This window comes from Stenella coeruleoalba, assembly GCF_951394435.1.
Source record: "Stenella coeruleoalba genome assembly, chromosome: 9".
Taxonomy (NCBI): domain Eukaryota; kingdom Metazoa; phylum Chordata; class Mammalia; order Artiodactyla; family Delphinidae; genus Stenella; species Stenella coeruleoalba.
Window position 1 is genome coordinate 62,317,237 of NC_137155.1, and position 27,416 is coordinate 62,344,652.

The following is a 27,416-nucleotide window of genomic DNA, read 5'->3' on the forward strand; positions in this document are numbered from 1 at the left end:
ATTTGACTACTCTAGGGACCTCAAATAAGTGGAACTGTATAGTATTTGTCTTTTTGTAATTGGCTTATTTCACTTAGCATACTGTCCTCAAGCTTTATCTATATGGTAGCCTGTGTCCGCATTTCCTTCCTTTTTAAGGCTGAATAATATTCCATTGTATGTATATACCACATTTTGCTTATCCATTTATCTGTTGATGAACAATTGAGATGCTTCTGTCTTTTGGCTATTGTGACTAATACAGCTATGAACATGGATGTACAAATATTTAAATATTGTTTTTTCAAAGAAAGAATAGTATAAGTTCCTCTAAATTTCCTAAAACTGATAAGGCACATGTAAACAGGGACTACACAGGTGATTGAAATCCTAGATTTGTTCATTCTCTCAGAAAGTGTTTAATAAATTAATTAATTAATATATTTAGCTTTTTATCGGGCACTTTGTCTTTGAGGCTAATTATTTCAGAAGATTTTATATGTAGTTGAAAATAACAAGGGAAAGAAAACACCAACAAGGGCTGAAACAAGACAGGTGCTGAAAGTCAGAGGTAGTCAGCCCAGGGCTTATACTGCATTTCATGGTAACAGAGTCTAAACTTCTCTCTTCTTGCTCTGCCATGTCCCTAAACTTTTTTTCCTGAGATCTTTACATGGGACAAGGGGGTTGTTGGAGCTCCAGCAGCATTATTTCTGCTTCTCTTCCAGCATTATTTCTGTTTCTTCCTTCCAGAAGGGAGGAAGGGAAGAAGGAAGTGTATGTCCCTTCTTTAAAGATACTTTCCATTTCTACTCTATTGGCTGGAAGTTAGTCATGGGATCACTCATGGCTGAGAAAAGTGGTGTTTATTGCCAGTAAGCCATACACACTGCACAAATTAGGGACTCAATACTGAGAAAGAATGGATGCTGGGGGACAGCCAGGATTCTCTGCCAGAGTCTCCATACATGCTAACTAGCATCTTGGAATATACATCCTTAGGTAGGTCATGTTGAACTGTTTCTCTCTGAGTCTATAGATAATCTCTAATAATAGTTCTGAGGCAATGGTGATTTTCTCAGCTCTGTTGATACTTACTCCAAACTTGATTTAAAGTCTTGTAGGAGAGCTCGTAAAACCTAGAACAACAGGCATAAGGCATTGGCTTTATATTCTGGTGTCTTGGGCTTGTGCTGAGATTCCCTCAACTATCCCCTACTTCAGATAGACAGATAGGGTTACAGCTTTGGTGCCAGTGAAGCTGGTGATTAGGCAAAGTTGTTTTGGGGAGTTACTTCCCAGATGGAATGTAGAGATGAGGACCCTTTCTCAAAGATCATACTCTATTAATGAACAAACATTGGTGCCTACCTAGTGGAGTCAAATTTGTGTCTGATTTTTATAACTTCCAATATCAAAATGATTTCTTTATTAAGCATTTTAGATGTTGATGAAAATTTTAAAAATCTTTGAAAAATAGTTGCTTTTGTTTTAATTGTAGAACTGGAGAATCTATGACACTCCAATGTGGTTGTTTTGGCTCATGGACATTTAAATGAACAAGTACTTTGTAAAACAGGCAAAACTCACTTCATTACTCCACCATCCTTGAGGCAGGGATTGGGGTGAGGCCAAAGGTGAGTGAAGGTCAGGGAAGGAGTGAAGGGGAGTTTATTTATTACAATAGTAATTCAACATTTAAAAAAAACAGTGATTTTGTTATTTCAGTGCAACTGTGTCTAAAAATGCCTTGATCCCATCATCTTTATCAAAATGCCCTGCTTTAAAAATGAATAAACTCTTCAGTGAGTACAGTCATATGAAAAGACCCTTAAGGCTACAAACAGTAGAGAAAATGATTGAGAGAAAGATCACTTAATGAAAATAATTCAATTTTAATAAAGATCATTTAAATAAAATAGACCAATATCACTAAAATGATGCTTTTGTCATTGTCTCCAGTCTCTTCACCTTCACAAAAAAAGTAATTTCAGAGCCTCTGACTTTTTGGAATGACATTATTTAGAGCCCTCTGGCAGAATCTAGAGGACTTCTTATCAGCCTCAGTGGTACCCTCTCCTGTCTGAAGGACCAGAAACTGAGCAAACCAGTAGCAAAACCCAGAAGAGAGTGCAGTTCTTTAATGTTTTAGTCTAGTGAGCTAAGAGTAAAGTCACTGTTCAACTGGTGAGCGAAGTTGTGGTCTGTTTTTCTTGCTCTTACAACTTGTGTTATTGGTGCTAGTTCAGTTCAATAGATATTTCAGTACCAATTGCACTAACTCTATAACTTTAATTTGTATCATATCTAAAAACATCCAGTGGTCCTTTCCTATATTCTTATGACTCAATAAGGCAGAACAGTTGTAATGGAAAGCATTATGATCAGAGAGTCAGAGGAACTCTGTTTAAATGGGCTATGCCATTAACTAGCTGTGTGACCCTAGGCAAGTCATTTTCCTGTCAGTCTTCAGAATTCTCATTCTCAAAGGGAAAGGGCAGGGAGTTGGTTTGTATGATCTCTAAGATCTCCAGTGTTTTAAAAAAAATGTCAAAGCACCATTTCTACTTTTGAACAGATGGAGGTGGAAATGGTGCTCTCCAGTATCATGATTAATAATGAATAAATGCACAGATTGCTGAATGCACCTGCAGAAATACTTTCCAATCTAAAGAAATGTAGTCTGGTTGTTTCTAAGAGGTAGGCACTTACTCCATGGTAAATATCCTGTTGCTTATCTGAGGTGGATCCTTCAAGTGCTGCCTCTACTTTCCTCATTATCAAGCCTTCCCACAGCTCTGCTCAGCTGACAGATAGAGCCAATTAAATGACTGCTCCCCATTCTCTTTGTAAATAGTGAGTCTCCCTGCTGTTACTCTCTGCTGCTCCTGGATTGTCCTTCTTTCTACTAAAGCCTCCCCTGCTTTTCAAATCTCAGCTCCTTTGCCACCTCCTCCATGAAGCTAAGTGTCTTCTTTCTTTAAACTTCCATGACAGGGCATGTTATCTCCTCCTCTTACATTCATTTCCTACCTTGTACTGCATTCATTTATAAACACGCTTTATCTCCCTTACTAGACTGTAAGCTCCTAGGTGGCACCATCCCTTATCCTCATCAAGTCTGAAATGCCTCGTGTCTTTCATAAAGCAAAACCCTCACACATTTATGGAATACCTTCGGCCCTCCCTAGTGGTTGGTATCACAATTCCTTTCCCCTGCTGCCTTTTTGAAGGTCTATTTATTTCTATTTTTAGGAAGCTGGGCTGCTGTAATTTCTCTTGAAGTAACTTTGAATCTACATTACTAAGTGGTATATTTAGTTGGATTTTTCAGCGCAAATTCAGCATCATAGTTTTGCCAAGGGATGAAGAGAATTCTCCTACCACAGGCCTCGTTCTCTTTTGGTCTGATTAGGTTATATATTTTATTTTGAAGAGCATGAGATAGCTGTAGTTAAATAATGATCTTTGGGACCCATTACCTCCATTACATTGAAAAATGTCATAAACAGAGCCAAACACATATTTGTTCTCCTTCTGATTTCAGTCAAGAGCATTTGGGGATTTGGATGGTACCGCCCTTTACTTTAAACAAGTGAAGGCAGAGCTGTATGCTTTTCAGTGCTTGCCTGCTTCTTTTCTTTCTTTTTTGACCCCAGAGTATCTCAGGTTTGTGTAGACAGAGGCCAACTGGCAGCTGATAGACTGTCACTTGAAGGGGTGGTGGCAGCAGCAGTGGAGGGCCGATAAGCCCTTTGGGGAGAAAGATGCTCTTCCAGAAGTAGGGCCCATTTGCCAAGAAAGCAGCCGGGGAAATCACTGGTGGCAGCTGATTAAAACAAACAGGAAGAAGGGACAGGTTTGCCAAAGACTTCTGTGCATCTTTCCCATTGGTAAACTTCCAGGCAGACGAAAATGTTTTCCAGGTGGTTTTTGGATTTATACCTATAGGGCAAGTTCCAGTGCATCCCAAAGGACCAGGTCCCTAGTTTGAGAAATGCCACACACACACACACAGATTCCATCATAAAGACTTTTGTCATGCAAACCCTTGAGGACGTATGGCTGATGTCGGGGAAGGCACATCTGAGTAACTAATGTGTACTCTTCAAATATCCTGCAATTCTCTAATGTGAGTTTATCCAGGTCTACTGCTGAAGTCTAGGGCAATGAAAGGTCTCCCAGCCTACCCATTATTCCGTTTTCCTTAATTAAGTCACGATTATCATCTTTATCTAAAAGCCCCATGCAGAGAGAATCTTTTTTAGGTAGTGGTTTCAACTGACTGTACTTCTCTGTAGTCATAAACGTCTTTATTTTATTGTTTTGATAAAAAATGGATTGGGAGGTAAGGCTAGGTTTAGAGATTTCTTTTTTTGCATGTTCTTTATCGTTAGTAAATACATTAAACACTCTGATTTTCAAGGAGCTGCCTGGCTGTGGTGGTTATTTGTGGGGGGGGGGGGAAGGCAACCACACATCATCTTTCTTCTCTTTTAATTTGTTTTACGCTAAAAATCTGTTTTGAGAGGGAAATGGAGCGTGCTAAGCTAATGACAGCTTTCCCCTCTCTTACTTTTTCCTTGTCAGAGCAATGCGCTCCTATTGGCTCCTTGGCGTGCCGGAATGTGGGCATTGCAGCTTTAAGTGAAGGCTCCAACTACTCGATAAAATAAAAACAAATAAACAGCCCCCCCCCCAAAAAAAAGCGGAGGGCTTAAGAGGAAACTGTACTAAATGTGTCCGCAAACTGACTAATATATTTGCAAAGGTATAGTTTCTGCGACTACTGACGACCCACTTTGTGTCGGGAAATTGTTAGGTGCGTCCCGCTGAGAAACGTGCTTGGCTAGTCCGCGACTGCCCTTTAGATCCACCCAGGCCGACCCGCCAGGAGGATGGGCGTGAGGGGGCCCCGTTTTAATTCTTGGTAAGAGGAAGCCGGCGACCCAAGGCGATCTCCGAGGACAGCTGATCATCAGGTCCCAACACTTGCCAAGCGTCCCCTAATTCCCATTTGGTTACAAAAATTCTTCCCTCCTCCACTGCATCCCCCACTTTGAGCAAAGGGTGCCACGGCCTGAGCAGGAGGCCGCGATCCGGCCGGGGGGATCCGCGGGCCATACGTAGGGTCGGACTCCTGGACACCCAGGGCTGCGGCTGCCGAGGCCGCGGGGTGGCTATTCCTGCTAGAGATTAGCCGCCGCGCGGGTCCCTCCCTCTTTCTCGGGTCAGTGAATGATTAGTCAAACACCTCCCCGCCCCAGTCCGCCCGAGGTTGGATGGGAGGAGTCATGGAGCGACTGTTCATCTTTTTTTTAAGGGCGAAAAGCGTTCGCCTCTGTGCGTTTATTAATCGACCTTGCGTGTAGTTTCAGCTTCTGTCTTCCCTAGTGTCACGACTGGCAGGCACATAAGCACAGAACACTCTTCTGGAAGGCCCCTCGCCCCTCTGTCCGCTCAGCGCGGGAGTCCGCTGTCTCGCCCCCAGCAGACCGAAGCAAAGCAGGGAGTGAAAAGTCGCGCGGCCCCCCGCCCCCAGCCCGGCGCCCCGTGTCGCTCCATCCCAAAGCTGGGGCATCTGGGCACAAGCAGGAGTGGTGAGGCGCCCTGCGTCCCATATTCTGCTCCCTCCCAGGGCTGGAGCGCCCGGGTGTGAGTGGGGGTGGCGCGGCATTCCCGGCTAGGGGAGGGTTCCCCCGGGAAAGGGAGGAGGCGCTGCGCGCTCCGGGCGGTGGAGACACGCCTGCCCCGCTCCGATCCGTGCCCCGGGGCAAGTGGCCTCCCTCGAGGGGCTGGGGAGCAGGCTGGACGCCCGGTGAAGACAAGCGCCCGGCGCGGGGCTTCTGCAATCCCCCCTGCGCCCGGGCGCCCCCAGCGGGTTCCCAGAGGCGCCCGGGGCGCCCGGGTCTCCGGCGCCGGAGCGAGCGTGCGCGCGGGCCGGGCTGAGAGCCTGAGGGGCCGTCAGGAGGTGGGAGGGCAGGAGTGGAGGACGCCGCGGCAGCGGCGCGCCCCCGGGCAGTCGCTGCAGCCCGGGCGGCGGCGGCGGCTGTGCAGCGGTGCGCAGCGGGAAGCGCAGCCACTCCTCTCTGCCTATCTCCGGCTGCTCCGATACCCCCTCCTCCCGGCCCCCTCTCTAGTATGGAGGAGCCGACGACTAAACCGCTGCGAGCAACTCCTTAAAAAAAAAAAAAAGCCGCATTAGAGGAGCCTGGCCGCAGGACCCCTCCTCCCTGGGCGCCCCTCACCCCTCGCCTCTCTCTCCCGCCTCCCCCTTCAGCTCCCCCCCACCCCCCCCGCCCCAGGCTCCCGGGCGCCCGCCTCCCTCCTTAACGGACTGTCTCCCGACTCGCCGGCTGAGAGCCCTTTTTGACTGCGAGCGGCGGTAGTGGAGCATAGGCGGCGGCGCGGGACCTGCAGTCGCCCGGGATTCCCTCCAGGTGACGATGCTCTGGTTCTCCGGCGTCAGGGCTCTGGCTGAGCGTCCCTGCCGGCGCTCGCCCGGGATTACCTGCTGCGTCTTGCTGCTGCTCAATTGCTCGGGGGTCCCCATGTCTCTGGCTTCCTCCTTCTTGACAGGTAGGGGAGGGGGCGGGAGGGACCGACCCTCCCGGACGCTGGCTTGGTACCTGGGAGAGGAAGCGCTGGCTGGCCTCGGGGACAGGAGGGCGGGGAGCGAGCACCTAGGAGCCTGCCCCTCGCTGGCGGTGGGCAAGAAGCGAAGCCCGCGGCGTTAAGGGGTGGGAAGACAGTGAGTAGGTTAAGGGGTGGAGGGCAAGGAGGCTGTTGACATCAATAGTATAGTGATAACGGAAATTCTTCTATTTGAATTTGAGAAGTTCCTTTATTTATTTTTAGTTTTCTTCAATCTTTATTTTGATCTTTTCTCCCGTATACAATTAAAGAAAAAAAAACCGTTTTCCACCCATCGGCCTTTCTCACTCTATAGGGTTCCAATATAGCTTCTGTACAGGGAGTGCTTTTTAAAGCACCTTGAATTTAAAGAAACGATCATATTTTAAAAGGGTACTAATAGCAGGATATAATAATTATATGCTTTCAGGCAGGTGAAGACCTCAGCTGCTATTCTGAAGGACATACTTTAGTGACACCTGGGGCAGAAAAGAAAATATTGAGGCAATTTCTAAAAGAGGAAAGAAGATTGTGTTTCAAAAAGTGATTTCAGCTCAAGACAATATGAGGCGGATTCATATAAAGCCTTGTTCATTGACACTGTCCTGAATTCTGTTCAAATTTAAAATCTGCCTTAATGGCCAATTTGAATTTTTTTTGCATGTGGGAGTGTGTGTTTACTTGAAATGCCTTCATGAAGGAGGGGTATTATTAAGGATCCAGTGAAATACTTGGAATTGTGCTTAAACTATCGAAAGCAGAAAATCTATCTATATAGCACGGCCTTTAAAAAAACAAAACAAACCTGTTCTAATAAAACTATTTAAAATAGATTTTCTTCGGGGGGACTTCTTTTGGATGAGTTTGAGAATTTAAAACTCATTAGGAATTTCTGAAATTTGGGTATAGTTGTTTCAAAAAGCATTAAAGTAAAAATTCTATTTTTGTAACAATGGCACTAAGCTAAATTTAAATAACTTATTTTCTCCTTCAGGTTCTGTTGCAAAATGTGAAAATGAAGGTGAAGTTCTCCAGATCCCATTTATCACGGACAACCCTTGTATAATGTGTGTCTGCATGGTGAGTATGGAGATCAGGTAATGTGAAGTCAGTTGCTCCCTCTGATAAGCTGAATCCATTAAATGTAATATGACCAAATCTTAAAAACTGATTTTGGTCGTTACAAAACTTCAGATAGCTGGTGAATTGAATTCAGTTGAATTTCTGAGTATTATGGACTTTTGCAGTTTCCATTTCTTCAGTCTGGGAATTCTTATCTTTGACATCAGTTTACAGAAGTAAACTTAAGGTGGACTTGGTATGGCATCGTCTCAGTGATAATTACCATTTGCCCTTCTGTTCCCAGGGATGGCTATTGCCACCAAATCATAGGTGCCACCAAACTTTCTGCCTTGATTCTGTTGTCTGAGCTCAGTGTGAAAATGATAACATTTAGGTATAAAGGTCTGGGATAAGGTATATGACAAGGGGAAAAAGAGATGAGAGTCACAAAGCACAAACATGAGGACAAGATGTAATCTTGGATTTCTTTGCCTCTTATATACTAAGTCTCAAAAACAGTCTTTGTAGTTCTGATTTGGAAGCATGAGTCAGAAAGGACTCTATCCTTAGAGGATGACACTTGGCTTTCAGCTGCTTAGTTAACACTGGCAGTGGCTAGTAGATTAAAAAAAAAATTTGTTTCAATTTATTTTAACTTAATAGTTAATGATAAGGTCTAATAAGTAACCACACGGGGGAGATTAAGTTATACGAATAAGAATTTCTGAGCTGAAATAGAGACTTACAAAGAACAACATTTTTGCTTAAAAGTGTTTTACATGCCAATCAGTTTTGGCAAACCTTGATTAAAAACTACACATCACAAAACCCTGTTGGAAATACATTAAGGCAGTCAAATGCAAAGCCCCCAAGTGATAGATGACTGCTTGTTATCAGATCAACATGCTGTATGGAACCAGAGAAGGGATTCTTCTCTGTTTAGGTGAAAGCCAAGCCATCTGGGTTTAAACTACCCAAACTTTTTCATGATAAGAGATGAGGTCAATGTTGTGAAATGATAAATGGGTGAAGGTGAATGTCTGTATCAAATGATTATCGGGTTCTGAAGACTAAGGAAATCAACAGAAATAGAGGTAAAAATGCATTCCGTTTGCAGAGATAAGCGTTACAATATTGTTACATTTGTAAAGTTTAAATATACAGTTTGGGTTTTGCAGACTGTTCCCAAATAATATAAAAATTCTCCATACAGCATTTCCCCTTTTCCATACTCCTGCCCTGGGGGAAGTAGTGCCTCTCCCCGAAAGTACAGCCTTACTGCTAATAAAACAGATATTAGAATCTTGCTGTTTTGAAGGTAAGGAGTGAATCTGAAAAGATGCGTCAGTTGGAGTTCTGGAGTGATATTTATTCCAGAAATGCGTTAAGTTCAGACGGGTGGTAGGTTCATTTATATCTTCGAGTAACATTTGGAGGTATCTGCCTTCGTAAGAGCTGTCAGAAATCCTTTCTAAACATATAAAGTCTGAACTCTGGCACTCCAACTCACTTGCTATTCAGAGGATGCCTCAGAGCTCTCACTAGCTGAAAGCCTCAGTGATATGTTGCCGTGACCTTTGCAGGGGTTTAGGATTATGGGGCCCAAGCTGTCATAGTTATTACTGCTTCCCAAACATTTGTAATACTTGATAAAGTTGAGCAAGAATAGATGGACGGCCGCTTCTTTATTTGTGTCTGCTCTTGTAAGTTTCTGAGGGACCCATTGCAGTATATGAATTTCAAAGCACCTAGGCTGCCATGAGACATTTGACATTTTTTTTTTTAGGTTGGAAGGTAGACTTATTTAGCAGATAGATAATGTCAGCAATAGCAACTAACATTTATGAAACACTATTTGCCCACACTTATTGAAGCCTGCGTTATTTCATTTAATCTTCACAAAAATCCTTTGAGGATTTTTACCCGCCTGTTTTACAGATGAGGAAACTGAGGCTAGAGGAGTTTAGTAGCTTGTGAAGGTCACATTTTTGTAAATAGTGGAGCTGGAACTCACTCTCACCTGCCTCTAGAGCACGTGCATATAATCAAGTGAAACAGGCTGTTTTCTAAGTTAAAGATGTGAAAAAGCAAAGAAAAAAATAGAAAGTTTGTTGAGTTATTTGACTTTTGGGCATTGCTTGAGTTATTTTGCTTTTTTCTTTTGAGTCTTTTAGGAGTTTGGTTAGCTAACATTTGTTAATCACATTATATGAAAGGAAAATCTCGTTATGATTTCAGCTGACCTGCAGGGAGCTTTAGTTGTGAGCTAGTTTTATGTATGTACATTAAGAGGGTATGTAATAGTCAAAACTGTACTTTGGATAAAGAAAATAGTCATATTTAGTTTGTGTTGGTCCAGCCTTTTGGCAGAAAGTTACCTAAAGTTGAGTATAAGCTCATATCTTGTTTCATAACATGTACTGAAAAAAAAAAAAAAGCTAACCTCAACGTATGCTTAAAAAAGACATAAAATGTTACAGTTGGGAGGAAATAGGTGGCACAAAGTCCTGCATATAATTACAGTGTAAAAGCTTGAAAAACCCCACAAAATCAACTTGGCCTGATTTAAACTTTTAAGCTCCAAAATGTTTCAAAGGTGGAATGAGCTTATTTCTGTGGGAATTTTGAGGATGACTGCGGATGCAGTGGCCACGGCAAGCAGAACTGAATAATTTTATTCTCACTTATCCTTGTCTGCCTGGACCCGAGCATTTTGCCAGCATCAGTCATGGTCCAAGAATAACCTGTTTGTTAGCTGCTGATGGGTATCATTCTAAAGTGTGTGGGTTCAACTATTCAAGAGGGAAGGTGAGAAGTTAGGCCATTGTCCTGAAATCTAGGGAAGTGGGTAGACAGTTTGGATTAAAGATGCAAGTGTTTCATTGTTCAGTTAGAAAGCAAAGCACAGCTTTTCCCCATCTTACAAAATGGTCTTTTGTGGGGCTGAGTTAGGAAGGCCCAGACTTACTGCTGTTTTGTATGACGATTTCCCCCTTCTTGCTAGAATTATTTTTCCCGTAATGCCTAGGACAACACGTTGGTGCCTTCCATGAAGTACAGCTGATAGGAGCCAGCCTCTCTCAGCTAATGAATCTACAGTGGTCCTCTGGATCTTTCGGGCATTCCCATATACATCCAGTGAACCTGGGGAAGTGGTACCCCTGCTTCTCACCCCTTTTCCACCTAACCGTAGCATAGAAGGAAATGGCACAAGCCAGTGAGTTCGGCCCAGTACTGGAAACCTGAGAAAACTTTGGAGGCTGCGACTCAGAAAACCAGCAGTCAGTCAGTCAGGGCTTAGTTTGGCATACATTTTGTTCAGCAAAAAACATTATTCTGAGGTTTAAATTTCCTCTTTTAAATCCAGGGGTGCAATTTAGAAATGGACCCTCTGCTCATAAAAAGCAATGTGAAATTTGGTGTTACAAGAAGCAGGGCTCCACCTAGCTTGGAGCCAACCAAGTGGTGCAAACAGAGGGGGCTTTGTCTGCTGTCTTCCACTTTTTAATCACAAAAATCTTCCGTCACTAAACAAGCAGCTACCAGCATCTTTGAATTCTCTTGGGTACCTTATCTCTATAAGAGCCTCATGTTTTTTATTGTTCAAATTAACTGGCTAGAGACTAGTTATCTATTATCTGAACAAGTGTCAGGCACGTGTTTGAGAATGAGGGAGATAGCGGTGCATCAGGATTCAATTCGTGTGTGTGTGTGTGTGTGTGTGTGTGTGTGTGTGTGTGTGTGTGTGAGAGAGAGAGAGAGAGAGAGAGAGAGTAAGAGGTGGAGAGAGGGAGAGCTAGGAGGGTGAAGGAGAGGGAGAGGAGATAAAAAGTAGTCCTTATGTGTTCAGAGAGATACACTTAGTACATGCACATATGCATAGGTTGCCACAATTTTTTGGAAATTGTTTTATATCATTTTTAGACTTTGGATTTTGGATGCTCACTAAGGAAATGATCAGGAGTTATTTATTTATTTATCTATCTATTATTTATTTATACTCTGTTTAGACAGTGTATTCTATTCCATAGAATCAGGTACTCAGTAAAACAGTTTGGGGGGAAAGGTAACTAATTTACAGCATTGTGCTGGCAAATTCACCAGTACCAGCTCACAGGCAATTATTATTACCCATGCTTTCCTGAGGCTCAGAGAGGTGGAGCAAATGTCCTGAGGTTACATCGTTACTAAGAGACAGATCTGGGATGTGAAAACAGTGTTTTCTATGCTAAATCAACTTGCTTCCGCTGGTCGTTTACTACTTACAAACGTCTACAGATACTTCCAAGGGCTCAGAGAGTTATTCCAGCCTCTGTAGAGCTGACGTAGGCTCACTTTGGGGAGCAGTTAGAGTGATCTTGGTCTTGTAACATGAACCAGGTCTGGACTTGGATGGCTCTTTCAGAGGAAGACACAGTTCAGGCAGCTATTGGCTGGTTTCATATCATTTTGGCAAAGAGCCTTGGCCCTGGCATCAGACAGGCCTGGGTTCGGATCTTGGCTCTGTCACTTACTGGTGGTGAACTTGGGAAAGTTACTTCACCTTTCTAAGTCTCCGTTTCCTCATCTGTAGAGTGGGACGTCTATCACTACCAAGCTCATAGACTTGCTGTGAGAATCAAATGAGATACAGCATTTAAGACTTGGCCCAGAGTTTGGCATATAGTCAGAATGATGCATTATTGCTGTTGATGATGTTGATGATGATGTTAAATTCTTATTTCCTCACATGGAATTAGATGCAAAGGTTCATCAGAAAAGGGAGAAAATGGAAGCTGATGGAGAAAAGACATAGGGATAATGATGCCAAGCCCACCCATAGTTATGAATGAACAGGGCTAAGTCAGTGACATTTGATGGGGTTTTCTGTCCCTCTAGACTTGGACTGGGTCGATCTGAGTTGTTTCCTTATTGGTCCAGTGGTCTGTGAGCCCTGGTATAAGTTTTCCCCTTGCTCTCCATTAAACACTAAAAAAACTTTCCATGGAAGAGGGGCCTCGTTTTTCTGCAGAGTATTTACGTCTCTATGCCTGTGGGGTCACCTTCACTTGTACTTTTATTGGCAGAAGGGTAGGGTTGGGACTCAGAAGTGCTGTAATTCTGGGAAAACCGCCTAGTGGTCTGGCATCGTGGGCATTTTCCTGGCCCACCTTGTGGAAGTCTCTCACCCTGTTCCAGACCTGAGTGGGCTTTTGCTGCCTACTTACTTGTGGGCTCCCCTTCCCCATCCCTGTCCCATTTTAAACATGCTTTCTTTTCATTTCAAGGCACCGGCCTTTATAGTGCGCATCAGCTGAAAACTGTGTTTTAAGTGTGGGAAACCAGGCCGAGGAAATAGAGCCCTTCCGCAGATGGGGATTCAGATATAGTGAGGGCAGGAGAACAGGACATAATAGGAAAAGCCAAGCAAGGCAAAACGATGGAAAATAAAGCCAATTAATACAAATTCGTTGAATAAACAAAGGATACCAGTTTCTCACACCCTCTTCTGTGGCACTTCTGTCCAACTGATGGTCTATTGAATTCTTTGTGCTATAAAAAATACTAATAACATCACCTTTCATGGCCCCAGGAGGTCAAGTGTGCTTGTTGAACTTAGTTAAGATCAGCAAATGCGCTGGGTGTATATTTTAAGACCTCTTGATTCCCAGTTCTAATTCTATAAAACATCACTCGAAGCACTAGGAGTAACAGGTTATAAATTCAATAATATTATTCTTTCTTCCTTCTCTTCACACTTCATTCTCCTCTTCCATTTTTTGCCTTTTCTGTGTTTGAAGCATTCTGCTGGTTGGCCACCTTGGGGGGGCAAAGACCAGTAACACAGATTCTTGCCCACGGCGGAAAAGAGCAGAAAGACACATGCATAAATAAGTTTCATAGGAGTGCCAGAAAAACACTGTGCTAGACTCAAACTCAAGCACTAAGGGAGCTGTAGATGAATTCTGATTGGATCATCTGGGACTTTGATGGGTGGAGCAAAGAGAGTCTTGGCAAGGCGTGATTGGAGGAAAGGCACAGAGGAGTGTGGGCTTGGGAATTGTGGAGGTGGCGGAGTCCAGTATGCCCAGTGTACCCAAAGCTCTGGTGGAAGCTGGAGATAGAAGGCTTGGTGGGAGGCATAGAGGACTTTGAGTGCAATAATAAGGAGCTCAGTTCCGCTCGTGGAATTGGGGGAGCCATTTAATATTTTGGCTCAGCCACATGACACACTAAGATGTGTTTTATGTAAATGCCTCTAGAAGCTTTTGTGGGCGCTGTTTAGAGTGTGGAGGGGCCAGAGTTTGGACAACAGGCACTAGGGATATGTTGTGATCAGGTGAGGGCAAGCGTCCCAGAACAGGGATGGACAGTGAGAAAGAAGGTGTTGGGATAAACCAATATTGCTTATTCTTTTGAATTACTTTCACTGCCTTCTAGTTCTAGAATATTTGGATTAAAAGACTCCAAACAATGCCCAGAAAAACACAGTAATTAAAATGCAGTAGTCACTGCAGTAGGATGATGTGGTAGTGTGTCTCTGTAGCAGTCACTTTGCTAATCACTTGGTGTCTCTGGAGCAGCTCTGGGTGCTGTTACTTGAATAGAATTGTTTACTTCCAGGCCTCACTCTCAAAATTCCATTTTGGGTGCTAGCTCTCTCCTCTTACTCACAGTGATACCTTGCTCTCCACTGTTGCATGACCCCTTCGGCAAATTATTCAGTCTGGTAGATGTATTCTCAGTGGTAGTATTCTCCATGGTAGTATGTATTCTCAGTGGTAGCACACAATTTATGCAACAATCGAAATTGGACAACCCACCTTAAGAAAAGTGTATCCATGTGCTGGGACCCCTAGACTTGCAGAGGAGTTTTGGAGCCCAAGTTGATAGCACTTGGCAATCAAATAGATGGCAGAGGTGAGAGGTGGGGTGGATTGAAGGGAATTTTGGAAGTTCTAGCCAATGTTATAGACAATGTAGGAAGAGAAGAGGTCACAGATGTGGGTGGGGATAATGAGTTCAGAATTGATGACTGGGCTTCATAGACCTTCCAAGTAGGAAAACCCGGTAGCTCTTCAAAATGTAGATCTTGATCTCACTAGAGAAATCAGGACTAGAAGACGGCAGTTTGTTAACTGTTTGCATTGAAATAAATTTCAGAACTTTGGGAATAAATTTTTTGTCTTGGGAAGGGGTCTACATTGAGATTTCAAGAAATGAGCCTATAATAGTAACTAGAAGTGACTCAGGTATACACATATATACATTCTTCTTTTTTATATTCTTTTCCGTGATGGTTTATCACAGGATATTGAATAGAGTTCCCTGTGCTATACATTAGGATTATCCATTTTAAATGTAATAGCTTGCATCTACCAACCCCAAACTCCCATAGAAGAAAGAGTAACTAGAAGAAGGGCTGTTATTTAAAAGAAGGTTAGAAAGGGAGAAGCAAAAGACAGAGATTGAGAAATGGTTACAGAAGAAGGAGAACCAACAAAGCGTAGGCCAAGGCAGAAGATGCCTGAAGAGGAGAAAGACCAGCGGTATTAGATATTACAGAGTTAGACTGAACCTTCTAGGAGAACATCATAGAAGGAACTTTGTCATCATCTTCTCGAACGATTTTAAACAATCAATAACAGTCCGTGGTGCCCAGGTCCCTAGTACCTGCTGCATATTTTCCCATGGAATAGAATTGATCATAGATAGAATTCAGTGGAAACTCGTTTGAGAGAAATCCCAAACTAAGATTGCTGTAGGGATTTTGAAAATTTAGTGCAAAAATCACAAATTTTCCGAACTGAGATTTAAAAAGGTCTTACGACATTTTCAAAGGTCCCCAAACAAAACTAATTTCATGAATAAAAGTAATAGGCTTTTGCGAGTGTCTTTGGAATGTTTCTGTAGTTAAGTGCAAAATGGACAAGGCCACATTGAGGCACTTTTTATTATGAATCTGAACAACATTATCAAAGAATCTGACTAATATAAAATCTTACCATAGTAAACTTTCAGGTTTCTCTATGAAACTGTTAATGGTGCTTTAAAAAATATTATGATATAATTTAATCCCTTAGTTAGATCTTCAGGAAAAATATTTTCTTTTTTCACTAAATTTTTGATGTCTGTTTTGTCATTGAAGTACAGCTGTGGAGTGGTGGCCTTGGTGTCTGACATTATGGGTTCAAGTCTCCCCAGGGCCGCCTTGTAGCTGTGCATCACTCAGCAGCCACCTTGGTCTCTCTGAGCCTTAGTCGTGGGTACTGGGCAAGTCACAATGGTATGTGTGCCCTTCAGCTTCATTTCTAAAGAGGAATCATAATGCAGAACCCATCTGTTTGCTGTAGCCATTAACTGAGGTGATGTGTATGGATTAAATGTGCTGGTGTTTGTGAAAGACCTTTGTAAACAGTGTAAGTGGAATTATTATTATTAAGGGCCAGAACTGGAATGGAAGGAAGTAAGGTGTATGCTATAAACCAGTTTTTAACATATACTTTAATGAGTATATTTTTTAGGAATGATAGTGTAGTGGTTCCCATGCCTCCTTTCATAGTTGTATGGCTCTGGGTGAGTTGCCTGATATTTCTGTATCTTAACATCTATATTTTCATCATAGGGCTTTTGTCAGAACTGTGGGTCAAAACATGTAAAATTCTAAAAACAGGGTCTGGTAGACGGGAAGCACTTCAGAAATGATAGCTACTGCCACTACCTAAATGCTATGCAATTACTGCCTATCCTATACTTCTAAGAAGTGATTACATAGACTACTGCAAGACTTCTAAGAAATGATTTAATGGACTACCGCTTTTATTTCAATTTATTGTCAATTCCTATGACATGTGTTTACTCTGAACTTCTGTCAGGGCAGACAATGGAAGTTCAGTAGAAGCGACTGCTATCTTTTCCATAAAAGACAGAAAACCCGGGAAGTATTTGGGGCTTAGCAAGATGGGCTGCTCCTCTATTTTTCATCTTCAAAAGTTCACCTGTTTGACTGGTGTCCATCTCCAGACAGCTAATCACAACGTTGCTTTCACAGTGAGGCCTTGCTGTCCTTTGGGGTATTTGCCATTGAACAAGGAAGTGGCAGGTAGGAGGCAGAAATGTAAAACTAATTACTGGTAGACCCACCCAGACAGACACGTCAGAGTCCTTCCCATTTAATTTAATTTATTTATTTAGTTTTACTTTAAACATTTTTTTTAAAAATTTTTATTTTTTAATTTAATTTTACTTTTGGCCATGAGGCACGCCTGGCGGGACCTTAGTTCCCAGACCAGGGATGGAACTCACGCCTTTGGCAGCGAAAGCGTGGAGTCCTAACCACTGGACCTCCAGGGAATTCCCCTCCCCCTTTTAGAACGTTCAGGGTCCTGCCATCTGCCCAGCCACAGTCACTCTGGACACCCGTGGTGTATTGGGTGATCCCAGATTAACTGAGGTGACTGGATTTGGACGTGTGGACCCTGCGCATTCACAGAGCTTTGTGTGTTTGTTTTCTAGGAAGCTGCTTCTTCTCTTTGATAGCATGTTCTGTGTCGTATGTAGTTAACCTGGGCAGTTTTATCTTATGAGATGAGATCTTCAAGTGTTTAGAACCTTGTCCCCTCATCTCTGGAAGCCCCATAGCTTCAGTGAGAGGTCCACAACCTTGGGACTTGAGTGGGAGTCAGGCTGGAGTTTCCTGTTTATAATTTGTGTTGTTAACACTTGGGATCGCTCCCCCCCAGAATGGAACTCCAAGTTCCAAAACAGGATTCTCCCAGAGAGTTTGTCACAGAAGGTCAACCCCCTCTATAAAAGACATCCTAAATAATCATTACAAAAAACTTTTTTTTCCTTTGAAAGGAATGTACTCACATTTGAAAACTAGAATCACATAGACATGAAGACCTGCTTTTATTTGCACCAAAAGGAACATTCCCTCTTATAGAAATATCCTGCTGTCGAAAGCAGCCCTTGTAGGCGACAATGCAGGAGGTGCCCGAGAGGGGAGGATTGGGGATTATCTCAGTTCTGCTTTCAAAAATCACAATGAAAAAATGCCTCGGATCCCTGTGGCTGCCATTCCCCATCATTTCCTCCCCCTTTCAGTGAGGCTAACTCCGAAACCTTGACATAAGCCTCAGTGTTTATATTAGGTTTTGGATGTTAGCTCCCTTGGCTTCTGGGAGCCGACTCTGTTGAAAATTATGTTTTTCCTTTAAGGACAAAGGCCTTATTGTATGTACACGTCGTGCAGTGTAATGAGTTTTTTTGTTGCTTTTTCTTTCAAATGTTAGGTAATGGGTGGGACTAACCCAGATCTTCCACAGGAGAAACCCAAAGGTCTATAACCTGAATGGCAATTTGAAGGTTTCACACAGGTAGCTCAACAAGAGAAAATGAGAGGGCGGGACAAGTGGCATCTTCCCTGACCAGAGCATGTTTCCCGAATGCCCTGCTTTGATGGGATAACCATAAAACGGCTCTGGGAGAGGATCTGCAACATGAGTCATGATACCCCAGGGACACTTCAAAGAGAATCACAGTGACGGAGATAACAATCCTCACATTTTCACTCATAAAAGCACGCATTTCCAAAATAACTCTTGTATTCTTGGTCAACTAAATAGATTTTGACCAGATGGTTTTTTCATGGCTGCAAAGGCTGTCAGGCGTAGGCTGAGCATCTTATTTGGAGGTGCTGTGCAGTGGACTGTCTGCTTGTGCTGCTGGGCTCTGCAGCTGTGGGTGACCTCAGAAGACTATTTCCAGGAGAGATGGAGGTGGCCTTCTGAGAGGAGGCAGGGAAACTAGAAGGCCCAAAGCTGGTCTTACATTTATTTGGGCCTCATTGAGAGGCATTTTTAGCATCTTTATCTTAATTTTTTTCCCTCTCTCTCTGTAAAAAAAATTTTTTGAGCCTATTCTCTTAGGTTCCTCTTGGGGGCAAATCTGCAGACTGCAGCATTAGCAATAAAGTTCCTTAACCACTCACTGCTTTCCGTTTAGTGAGCAGAGTAATGACATGTGCATTCTTTTCCATATTTATTCTTAGAACTCCTTATTAAAAAAATACTGGGGGATTCCTTTTCCATTTTATTTTCTAATTGAACAGAACCGTTTGAGCCAAGATAGGACGATTGCTCCCTCTGGGTTCAGAGGGCAGGGCTGCATCTGGCCAGTGACCTGTGGAACTTGCCACTTCTGTCTCCAGGAGAGCCTTGCTGGGCTGTTTGACTGCCTCGTACTGACTCTGTACCCCTCAGAAATTCACGAATTCTAGAAGCTCTCACAGCCTGCTGGGTCTCTGCTGCTTCATGGATTTATAGAGCGAAAGCAGTAGCATCATGACATTCACATACCAGTGTTTCTAGGTCTCAGGGGGATGCTATTTTCCTGGATGAGAAGACTAATCAGATATTATTCCACTTGAGAGCTGCTATGCCACGTACCTGGGTTTATGTTTCTTGAGGGAAACAGGCCTATTAGAATTGAGATGCGGTGATTTCCTGTTTTTAAGCACATGTGAAACAGTGGTTCCAGGACCCAGTTGGACCCACCAGAGGTCAACTTGCAGTCTCATGAGCACAATAGGTGAGCACCCAGACGGAAATTCGTTTCCCCTGAGAGGTGACTCAGCCTGAATTTGGGGAGTAGCTGGATGGCAGGGAAGGGGATGTAAGTCTGCTTTTTCAGTGAGCGTCATCAGTTAGTTCCGGGGTGGCTTCTGTGGGAAGAACTGGGGTTTCTTTTTTTCCTCTGGGATGTGCATGTACCAGACAACAGTGGCTTCCTTTCCCTTGTGATTGCCTGTGTGCATGTAGGGAACTAGTTGAGATCTATTAAAAAATGTGATTTTTTTTTTCCTGTTTCGTGTAAGCCATACACCGGGCAAGGGCAAAGAGACATTTGCTTGAAGTATTTTACACACCAGTTGGCCAAGTTACAGAAATATAGAGCTCCCAGATTTTGGCATTAGATTGAAGTATATGAAATTTTGGATATTTGGTGTTGACCTATTAAAACAGCAATTTCTTGTGGTACAACCTAAGATGTACTTTGAGCACCTGGAGAATTTTTCACTGGACATAGTTCTCCTGGCAGGTTGTTGCAATGTATCTTAATGAGGGGGCCTTTAAATTCAGGGTGAATTGATACCGGGTTCGCAAACTAAAAATAAAATGTGGTGATATAGGAAAACGTAACACCTCTTAAGCTCTGAGCCCCCAGCTCTGAATTAGTGGGCTCCTCTACACATCCTCAGGACCCTCTGATGGTGGCGTGGGGAGGGGGAAGGGAGGGAAGCGGTATTCACCTTGGTCAGTGAAGGGGGCACGTGGTGGGTGCCCTGCAGGAAACGTGGGAACCGAGTTGCAGGACCGACCGAAGTAGGAAAATGATTGATGGCTATTAAACTCAGCACATATGTATTGAGCATTTATGTTAATAGTGGCCCGAGGCACTGTGAGATTGGAAAAAGCTCTTTTTTACGTGAACAAAAAGAGATTAAATTATGTTCCAGATAGTTTTGAAGTTATCGCTTTCGAGTTCTTTGAAAATTGATGAACTCGTGCAGGCCATAGATACTAACTCTTGGTTGGAGTATCTGATTAATCAGAACAAATTATTATTCCTTGACTGTGCTGGATGGTGTATGTGTATATATACACGTATATACGTGCATTGTATATGTAGGTATCTAATATGAAATTTGGATCATGGATTTAGCTTGCAACTGACTTTCTCTCATTAGAGAGTCTCAAATGAAAGTGTGAAAATGTGATTGAACCAGAGGTTGTGTACATGTTGGGGGAGACCCTTATAGTAGAGCTTTGAGCACTGGTGACAAGGGACACACAGTTGCGTTCCCATCACTGCCAGCCTCTCTGTCCTCCTCCCTTCTCACCCACCCACTTCAGTCTGATGATGTGTCTTCTCTCACACAATTGCAGGTCATTAACAAGTCAGTGGTAAGAATTCTTGCACCAGCAGAGGTGACTCTCTCTTTTTTTTTTTTTTTTTTTTTTGCGGTACGCGGGCCTCTCACTGTTGTGGCCTCTCCCGTTGCGGAGCACAGGCTCCGGACACACAGGCTCAGCAGCCATGACTCACGGGCCCAGCCGTTCCGCGGCATGAGGGATCTTCCCAGACCGGGGCACGAACCCATGTTCCCTTCATCAGCAGGCGGACTCTCAACCACTGCGCCACCAGGGAAGCCCGACTCTCTTTTTTTTTTTAATGTGCACAGGAACCCCCAGGGAGCTTGTTAAAAATGCAGATTCTGAGGTTCTACTCCACAGATTCTGATTCAGTAGATCTGGCAGAAACCTGAGAATCTCCATATTTAATAAACTCTTCCAGCGACTCCATGCAGGAGCCAGTATTTGAAAAACTCTTCCCAACTGAGGTTAGTGGAAAGAGAAGGATATATGAATATAACCATAAATATAGGTAAATTCCCCAATGAAGCAACTTGTTCACTAGTGGTCAGGTACATTTGAAATTCTGTTATTGGTACCAAACTTATCCATAGGTCAACTCTCATTTATGTAACACTATTTTTGTGGACCTTTCACACAGTTATCTTGTACATTAGCTACCTTTATTGAAGTGCTACTTTTTCTTTGTGTCCTCTCCTCTGTCAAGCCTCCCCTAGTCACTTGATCAGAATTAGTCACTTCTTTCTTAGAAGCCTCATGTTGATTTCTCATATTATAACCCTTACTCCTGCCTACCCTGAAGTTTCATTAATTATTTACATGACTGTCTCCCTACTAGACTTTAGGCTTCTTCGGGGTAGAAATAGTGTCTGATTCTTCTCACCATCACTCAAAGCATCTCGAAGAGCACCTCGCATGTGGTAAGTCTCAATAACTATTTTACGAGTCAACACCATGTTCTTAAATTGGGGGTAGCCTTACCTTTATCTTCCTCAAAGCCACTCTGTGAGGGAGAGAAAGCCTTCTCAAGAAACCTGTTTCACAGTCGATATAATTAAGGCTCGGAAAAGCAAAGTAAGACAAAGCTCACACTGCTAATCAGTGAGAGTTGGGACTACAATTCAAGTACGGGAATGCTGACCCATCCTGGGTAGACTCCACTGAGTTCTCGCTCAGAGAATGTTTTCTGACTACAAGTGTTGAGAAAGCACCCCAAGGGGGTGAGTGAGAGAGACCCAGCAAATAACTTCCCTGGGGATTATGTTTTTATCAGTCCTTGTGGTCCAGTGAAGTAGAGTCCTGACTGGCGCCTTTGGGTGGGACAGGCTGACCCTCTAGGTTGGGGCTAGCCTTTCCATGAGATGGATTCCCACAGGGATACACTCTGTTTCCTGTGGTCTTTCTGTGATGGACAGCAGCTGCAGGGTGAAGCTGATATGACGTATGTTTGTTGCTTCTCCAGCATGAGCCAACTAGATGTAGCAATTTGACAGAACAGCCAGGGTTTTATGACAGACTTGCTGGGATCCAGTAGCATCTGGAGGAGCCAGAGGCAAGCAATGAAGAGCTGAGGGCCAGGTGAAGCTGGATTTAGAGATACGCCCCATCCCAACCCCTTTCGTTCCCAAACCTCTATAACAGAAGCTGTTTCCTTCTGCTGGCAACTTCCGCCCAGCAGGCCCCTTCCTCATCCAGAATGGATTCATTCTGGGAGGAAATGTTAGTTCTTTCTGTTCTTTTGATGCCCGCCCCCCCCTCCAATTTCTACCCACATTTTCCTTTCCCCGATCAGGAGAGTATAAAGTCAAGCTGACAAGGTTCTGATTCATGGTGCCTTCACATAATTCTGGTCATGTTGCTAAACGATTTTCCATACTTTTAATGAGAATCCTTTTTTAAAAAAGTTCCTTTTGTTTTTAAATTAGCCTGGCATTCCATTGTTCCAGGGTTCCACCTTTATCATTTCCATCTTTATTATTTTTTACCATGTTATTTTCTTTCTCTGTTATTATCTCGGCGTTTCCATGATGTCACCACTCCCCAAGTTTTGTGTCTTGTTTTTCTCAGTTTCAGTTTTTCATTCTTGGTCCCAGCCTGATAATGAAATGCACAAACAATTACAGTGGGGTGGTGGTTCTTCCTACACACCCCATGTGGGCCAGACATTTGAGGGATGGACAGTCCAGTGGGGAACTCTGTGGAGGCCAGAGGAGGACCATTTGTGATAATGACCAAGCGGTGGAGAAAAGGATTGCTGGGAATAGCTAAAGCACTAGCTAGAGCAGTGCCAAGCACCCAGGTAGGGGGTTAGTAAATATTTTTCACTAATGATGGCGTGCTGATAGCATTTAGCCTGGTGGAGAGAATGCCGGGGGGGGGGGAACTTTAACGGCCTTCGAGTACGTATTTATGGGAATAAATACGATGTTGAAAGGACAGACAGGAGTACAAACCCCAAATTTGCAACATAGCCTCAGTTCCGGCTTCTCCGCTGGCAGCTCACTGCCTCTCGCTCACTTTCAGAGTGAGCCCCAAGGTGGTTGTGGGGTCTTGACTTCCCTGCTTCTTGGCCAGTGCCTGCCTGTGACCGCAGGCCTCTTCCCTGGATCTCTAAATCCTAGTTACCCTGCTGTAGATGAGATCACACTCCTAGCTTTGAGCCATGTTTGTTAGGATCAGAAATTGAAAGCAGGGTCTTACCATGGACTCTGTTCATTCCAGGGTTTTGGCTTTAGATCTTAGTACAAATGAGAAGAAAACTTAAAATGAGGGATTTTCCTCTTCCTTTTCTTTTTTTACTCCTAGGTGTTTAATGTTCTCTCACTCCCACACCCACCTTTAACACTCACCTACCATTTGGTCACTGGTCTCCCTTAGGACACGGGTCCTAGAACTTTTCCTTGGCATTCTTAGATCTTCTAGGCAGTCAGCATTTTCCTAAACTTGAGTCTGTTCCCTTGGAGATGTAGCTTGGCAGGCATGGTGGTTATTAGCACTGGGGGTAAAGAGTAGCCAGCAGTAGCCAAGACAGCATCTCTTGTGAGCCTTAAATGGTGGACAGCGATAGCTGTCCCAAAGCATCTCAGTCTGTAGGTATCTGACACAGTGGCAGGTGCTGAGAGAAGGTGACCTCTGGTGGTCACTGGGTTAATGTAATAATCTCAGCCAGCGATCGTGGACAGTTGTGGGCATTTGTGCCTGTGGGTGGGTGTGGGTGTGTATAAGGACTTACACATAGAGAGATCTCTCAGCACTTGAATGTTGGGTTTATAAGAATTTTGTTTATTTGGCTACTCTTTTTTAGACCTTTTTATGCTGGGTCTTCCTTATCTTTTTGAACTTTAAATATTGGAGGGCCCCAGGATTCATTCGATCAAGATGTTTCTCTATTTACACTCCTTCCCTAGGTGATTTTTATACAGATTCATGGCTTAAAAAATACATATATGCTGAAAGTTCCCACATTTATGTTCCCAGTTCCCTTACCCTTCAAGTGCAGACTCGTAAATTCAAATGTCTCCTTGGCACCTCCAAGCATCTCAAACTTAAAATGGCCCAAACTGAGATCTCATTTTCCACCCCTCCTCCAAATCTCTTTTCCCCCAGCCAGCAATGTCAGCTGCACTGCTCCATTCTCTTAAGCCATCAGCCATGATGTCCTGGACTCCCCTTTCTCTTACATCCTATATTCTATCTACTAGCAAATCTTGATGACAAAACCTTAAAAATATATCTTATAATATCTAACTATCTCCATGATCACTTTTGCCTCTGGACAATATATTATCAAGCAGTGGCCATTGAAAACTATACATCCCATTTTTTCACTTATTTACAAAACATCCCGCAGTGGCTTCTCAGCTGACTTGGCATACAGTCTGAAGTCTAACTACAAGGCCCTGCCGGATCTGGCTTCTGATGCTGTCTCTGGCCCCACCCCCCAAAGCATCTTCCCCTCCTGGTCTGCTACTCCGGCATGATCCCCGGCACCTTCTCAACAAGGGCGTCTGCTCTTTCCTGTCCCCGGGACACACTTGTTCAATATATTTACACATTCTCATTTCTTCACTCTGGCCTCTGAGGAAATGTTTCCTTATTAGAGGGCCTTTGTTCTGACCACTCTTCCCCAATAGTACACACCCTGTCATTCTGTTCCTTTGTCCTGCTTCCTTTTCTCCAAAGCCCTCATCAGTGGCCACTGTGTCACGTGTGTCTTTGTTTTTTTGAAGGCCTCCCGACTAGAATGTCAGCTCTGTGAGGATGTGGACTCTCCCGTTCATGCTGTATCCCAGGGCCTGGGACAGTGCTGGGTCCTTCCAGTGCGTACCTGTATCAGTTGGATAACTGAGTATATGCCGTGTTTAATTTAATTTAATTTTAAGATTCAGTTGAATGGAATCAATTAGTTTTTAAGTAATGAATTCAATTAATTAATGGTGTGTAATTTTTTGATTCTATAATTTGAAGATCTAATTCTCTTCCTCGAAAATAAATTATGAATTTTCCTTTCTACTCTAAATGCTGCTTTTTCTGTAATGAAGACTTGCCATTTTCATGGCTCACGTTACTTTGCATATTAAGTCGGATGGTGGGGAAATTGTACAGATACACTGACAAAGATGAAAAGCTGTCTCCAATGAACCAAATAAAATTGTAGTAAAGTATATAATAAGCAATAATAATTATAAAATAAAATGTGTCCTATGGAAAACTGGTTTTAAAAGTAGATATTACTGCTCACACTTGGTAGCATAATGATGATTGGTTTTGTAATGTAAATTAAAATTCAGTATGCTGGTATTTTACACTTTACCTAAAACATATTATGGAAGAAAGACTAGCAAAGTGTGTTAAATATTACAATTTCGTAGAGCAAGAAAAAAGTGGCACAAAGTATTTCCCACGATATGCATAAGACAGGCTGCTCTACTGTAGGCAATGCCCAGTCATGTCACTGCACCTACCTTGGAGGGCACTAGGATGGCATCACTGAAGGAGATCCCTTCTGAGGGCTGTCAAATCCCGAGGGTCTGACATAGGTAGGTCTAATTCTGTCTCAGTGAGAGAACTGTATGACAAAACTTTTCTGAGGCTCATTCAGTGGCCCACCTAGTGTCTGAAGAACAGGAGGATTTGAATGATCTCTGGGAGTTTATGGCTGTGGAATTTGGTTGAAACAGACCTTCGCCTCCTCTGAACTCATGACTAGGACCGCATCCACTCATGTTGCAGCATGTGAGGAGCTTTTGCCGTGTTTATGCTCTGGCCCCTCTCCCTCTTGGACTGGAAGCTCTTCTAGGGCAGAGGATGGATCTGATTCATATGTTCTGTTCTCAGCAAAAACCTGGCACAGTGCCTGGCCCATGGCAGGGGCTCAACAATATTTGTTAAACAGATCCATGGATTTTTATTCAGATAGATTTGAATTTTGTGGTGCAAATGTTTAACCTACAGAAAAATCCAAGTTCGTAGCCAAGATGTCACATTTTTAAAGACCATTTGTGTTCTGTTGATATTTTTGTCTTATTTTAGATGTTAAAGCTTTGGAGAAACTGCCCTCTGATGAAACCCTTTAAAAAAAGCAATGATGAAGGGTAATAATCATGGCCAAGCATTGCTTTTTTAAAATGGGGCACATGTTGTGAATCCCTTTAGCAACAAGTTTATGTTAATGGTGTTTTATGGGTGACCGGTCATTTTCATTCCTTTATAACACCTTAATCAGAAAAGGATTATATGCAAAATTGGCATTTGTTGATTAATGACTTTGAATGTGGAAGCTAGTGGATTAAAATTACATTCTAAACCTATGAAATAAATCTGTGGCTTCTCCAGTTCTTTCTGACATCTGCATGTGGCCCTTGGGGAAGACTTGGTGAAGAGAACATGCTGTTAATGGCCCTGGTGAATGAGTCAGACCAACCCTAGCTCCTCACAGGCTTGCCTTCATATGGGGGATGCTGTCTGAGGCTGGCTTTTTCAGTTCTGTGAACTTCCATCTGGCCAGAGGACGCCTGCCCCCTTGCTCCCCTGCCTGACATTCCTCAGGCTAAGCGGCCACTCTCTGCCGTCAGTACCAGTGTAAATACAGCCCAGGAGCAGGGATGTTTCCATCACCTGATGCATCAGACAGCCCTTACCGTTATCAGTAGGCAGGACAGCAGGAACCAGCCCTAAAGTCTGCCATCCCAGGGGTCCCTTTGAAAGCCTCTGTGATTGCTGGTGGTCGGGGTCAATTGTACAGATGTCTTTAAAAGTGTCTCACTAGTGACCAGAAAGTTACTTTGTCAAGATGACAGATGGGCTGCGAGCCGTTCCTCTGCCCTGCCTATTCCCTGTGATGTCAGCTCCATTCACTTGTCAAGATCAGGTATTTTTGTAGCTCCCACCAGCGTGCAGGCTTTCATGGGCAACCCGTGAAAAATTTTCTGTTCTCTTCTGTGCAAAATCTGCTCAGTGTCTTGCTGTTGACCCACGGGAATGAGGGGGCCTTTGAGGACCTGGTGAGTCCCACTCACTGTGGGTGGAAGGCGCAGGGAGGAGACACCTACTGGCGAGAGGGCGACAGCCCTCCAAGGCTGGTCTTAAGAAGAAGTGGTTTGTCACCACCAATCACCCTGGTAGGACACAAATGGGATGTAAGACATTCGGTTTCTGTGTTTTGGATGTGTTCGCTCTTCATTGCCAGAGAATCATCTGTGTGTACAATTAAAAGGGTTCATTGAGTTCACAGCTTCTTTGGATAGCTGGGGAGCCCAGCTTGTTATATTGTGATGAGTCAGAAGAGGGACTGCCGAAATAACATCTCCAGGTAGCCTTCCTTAA

The 27,416-nt window shown here is 43.5% G+C and overlaps 1 protein-coding gene across 2 annotated transcripts in view; it reads left to right on the forward strand.

Annotated features, from left to right (window-relative positions):
- Positions 1–5,784: 5,784 nt before the first annotated feature.
- The window catches only part of BMPER (BMP binding endothelial regulator), a 263,417-nt gene continuing 241,785 nt past the window's right edge, over positions 5,785–27,416 (forward strand). The window contains exons 1-2 of one of the 2 annotated variants that reach the window (XM_079932454.1): positions 5,785–6,558; positions 7,607–7,692. In XM_079932454.1, the coding sequence (XP_079788580.1) occupies positions 6,426–6,558; positions 7,607–7,692 (219 nt within the window). In that variant the 5' untranslated portion in view covers positions 5,785–6,425. The remainder of the gene's footprint in view (positions 6,559–7,606; positions 7,693–27,416) is intronic. The other variant, XM_079932455.1, reaches the window with a different exon arrangement.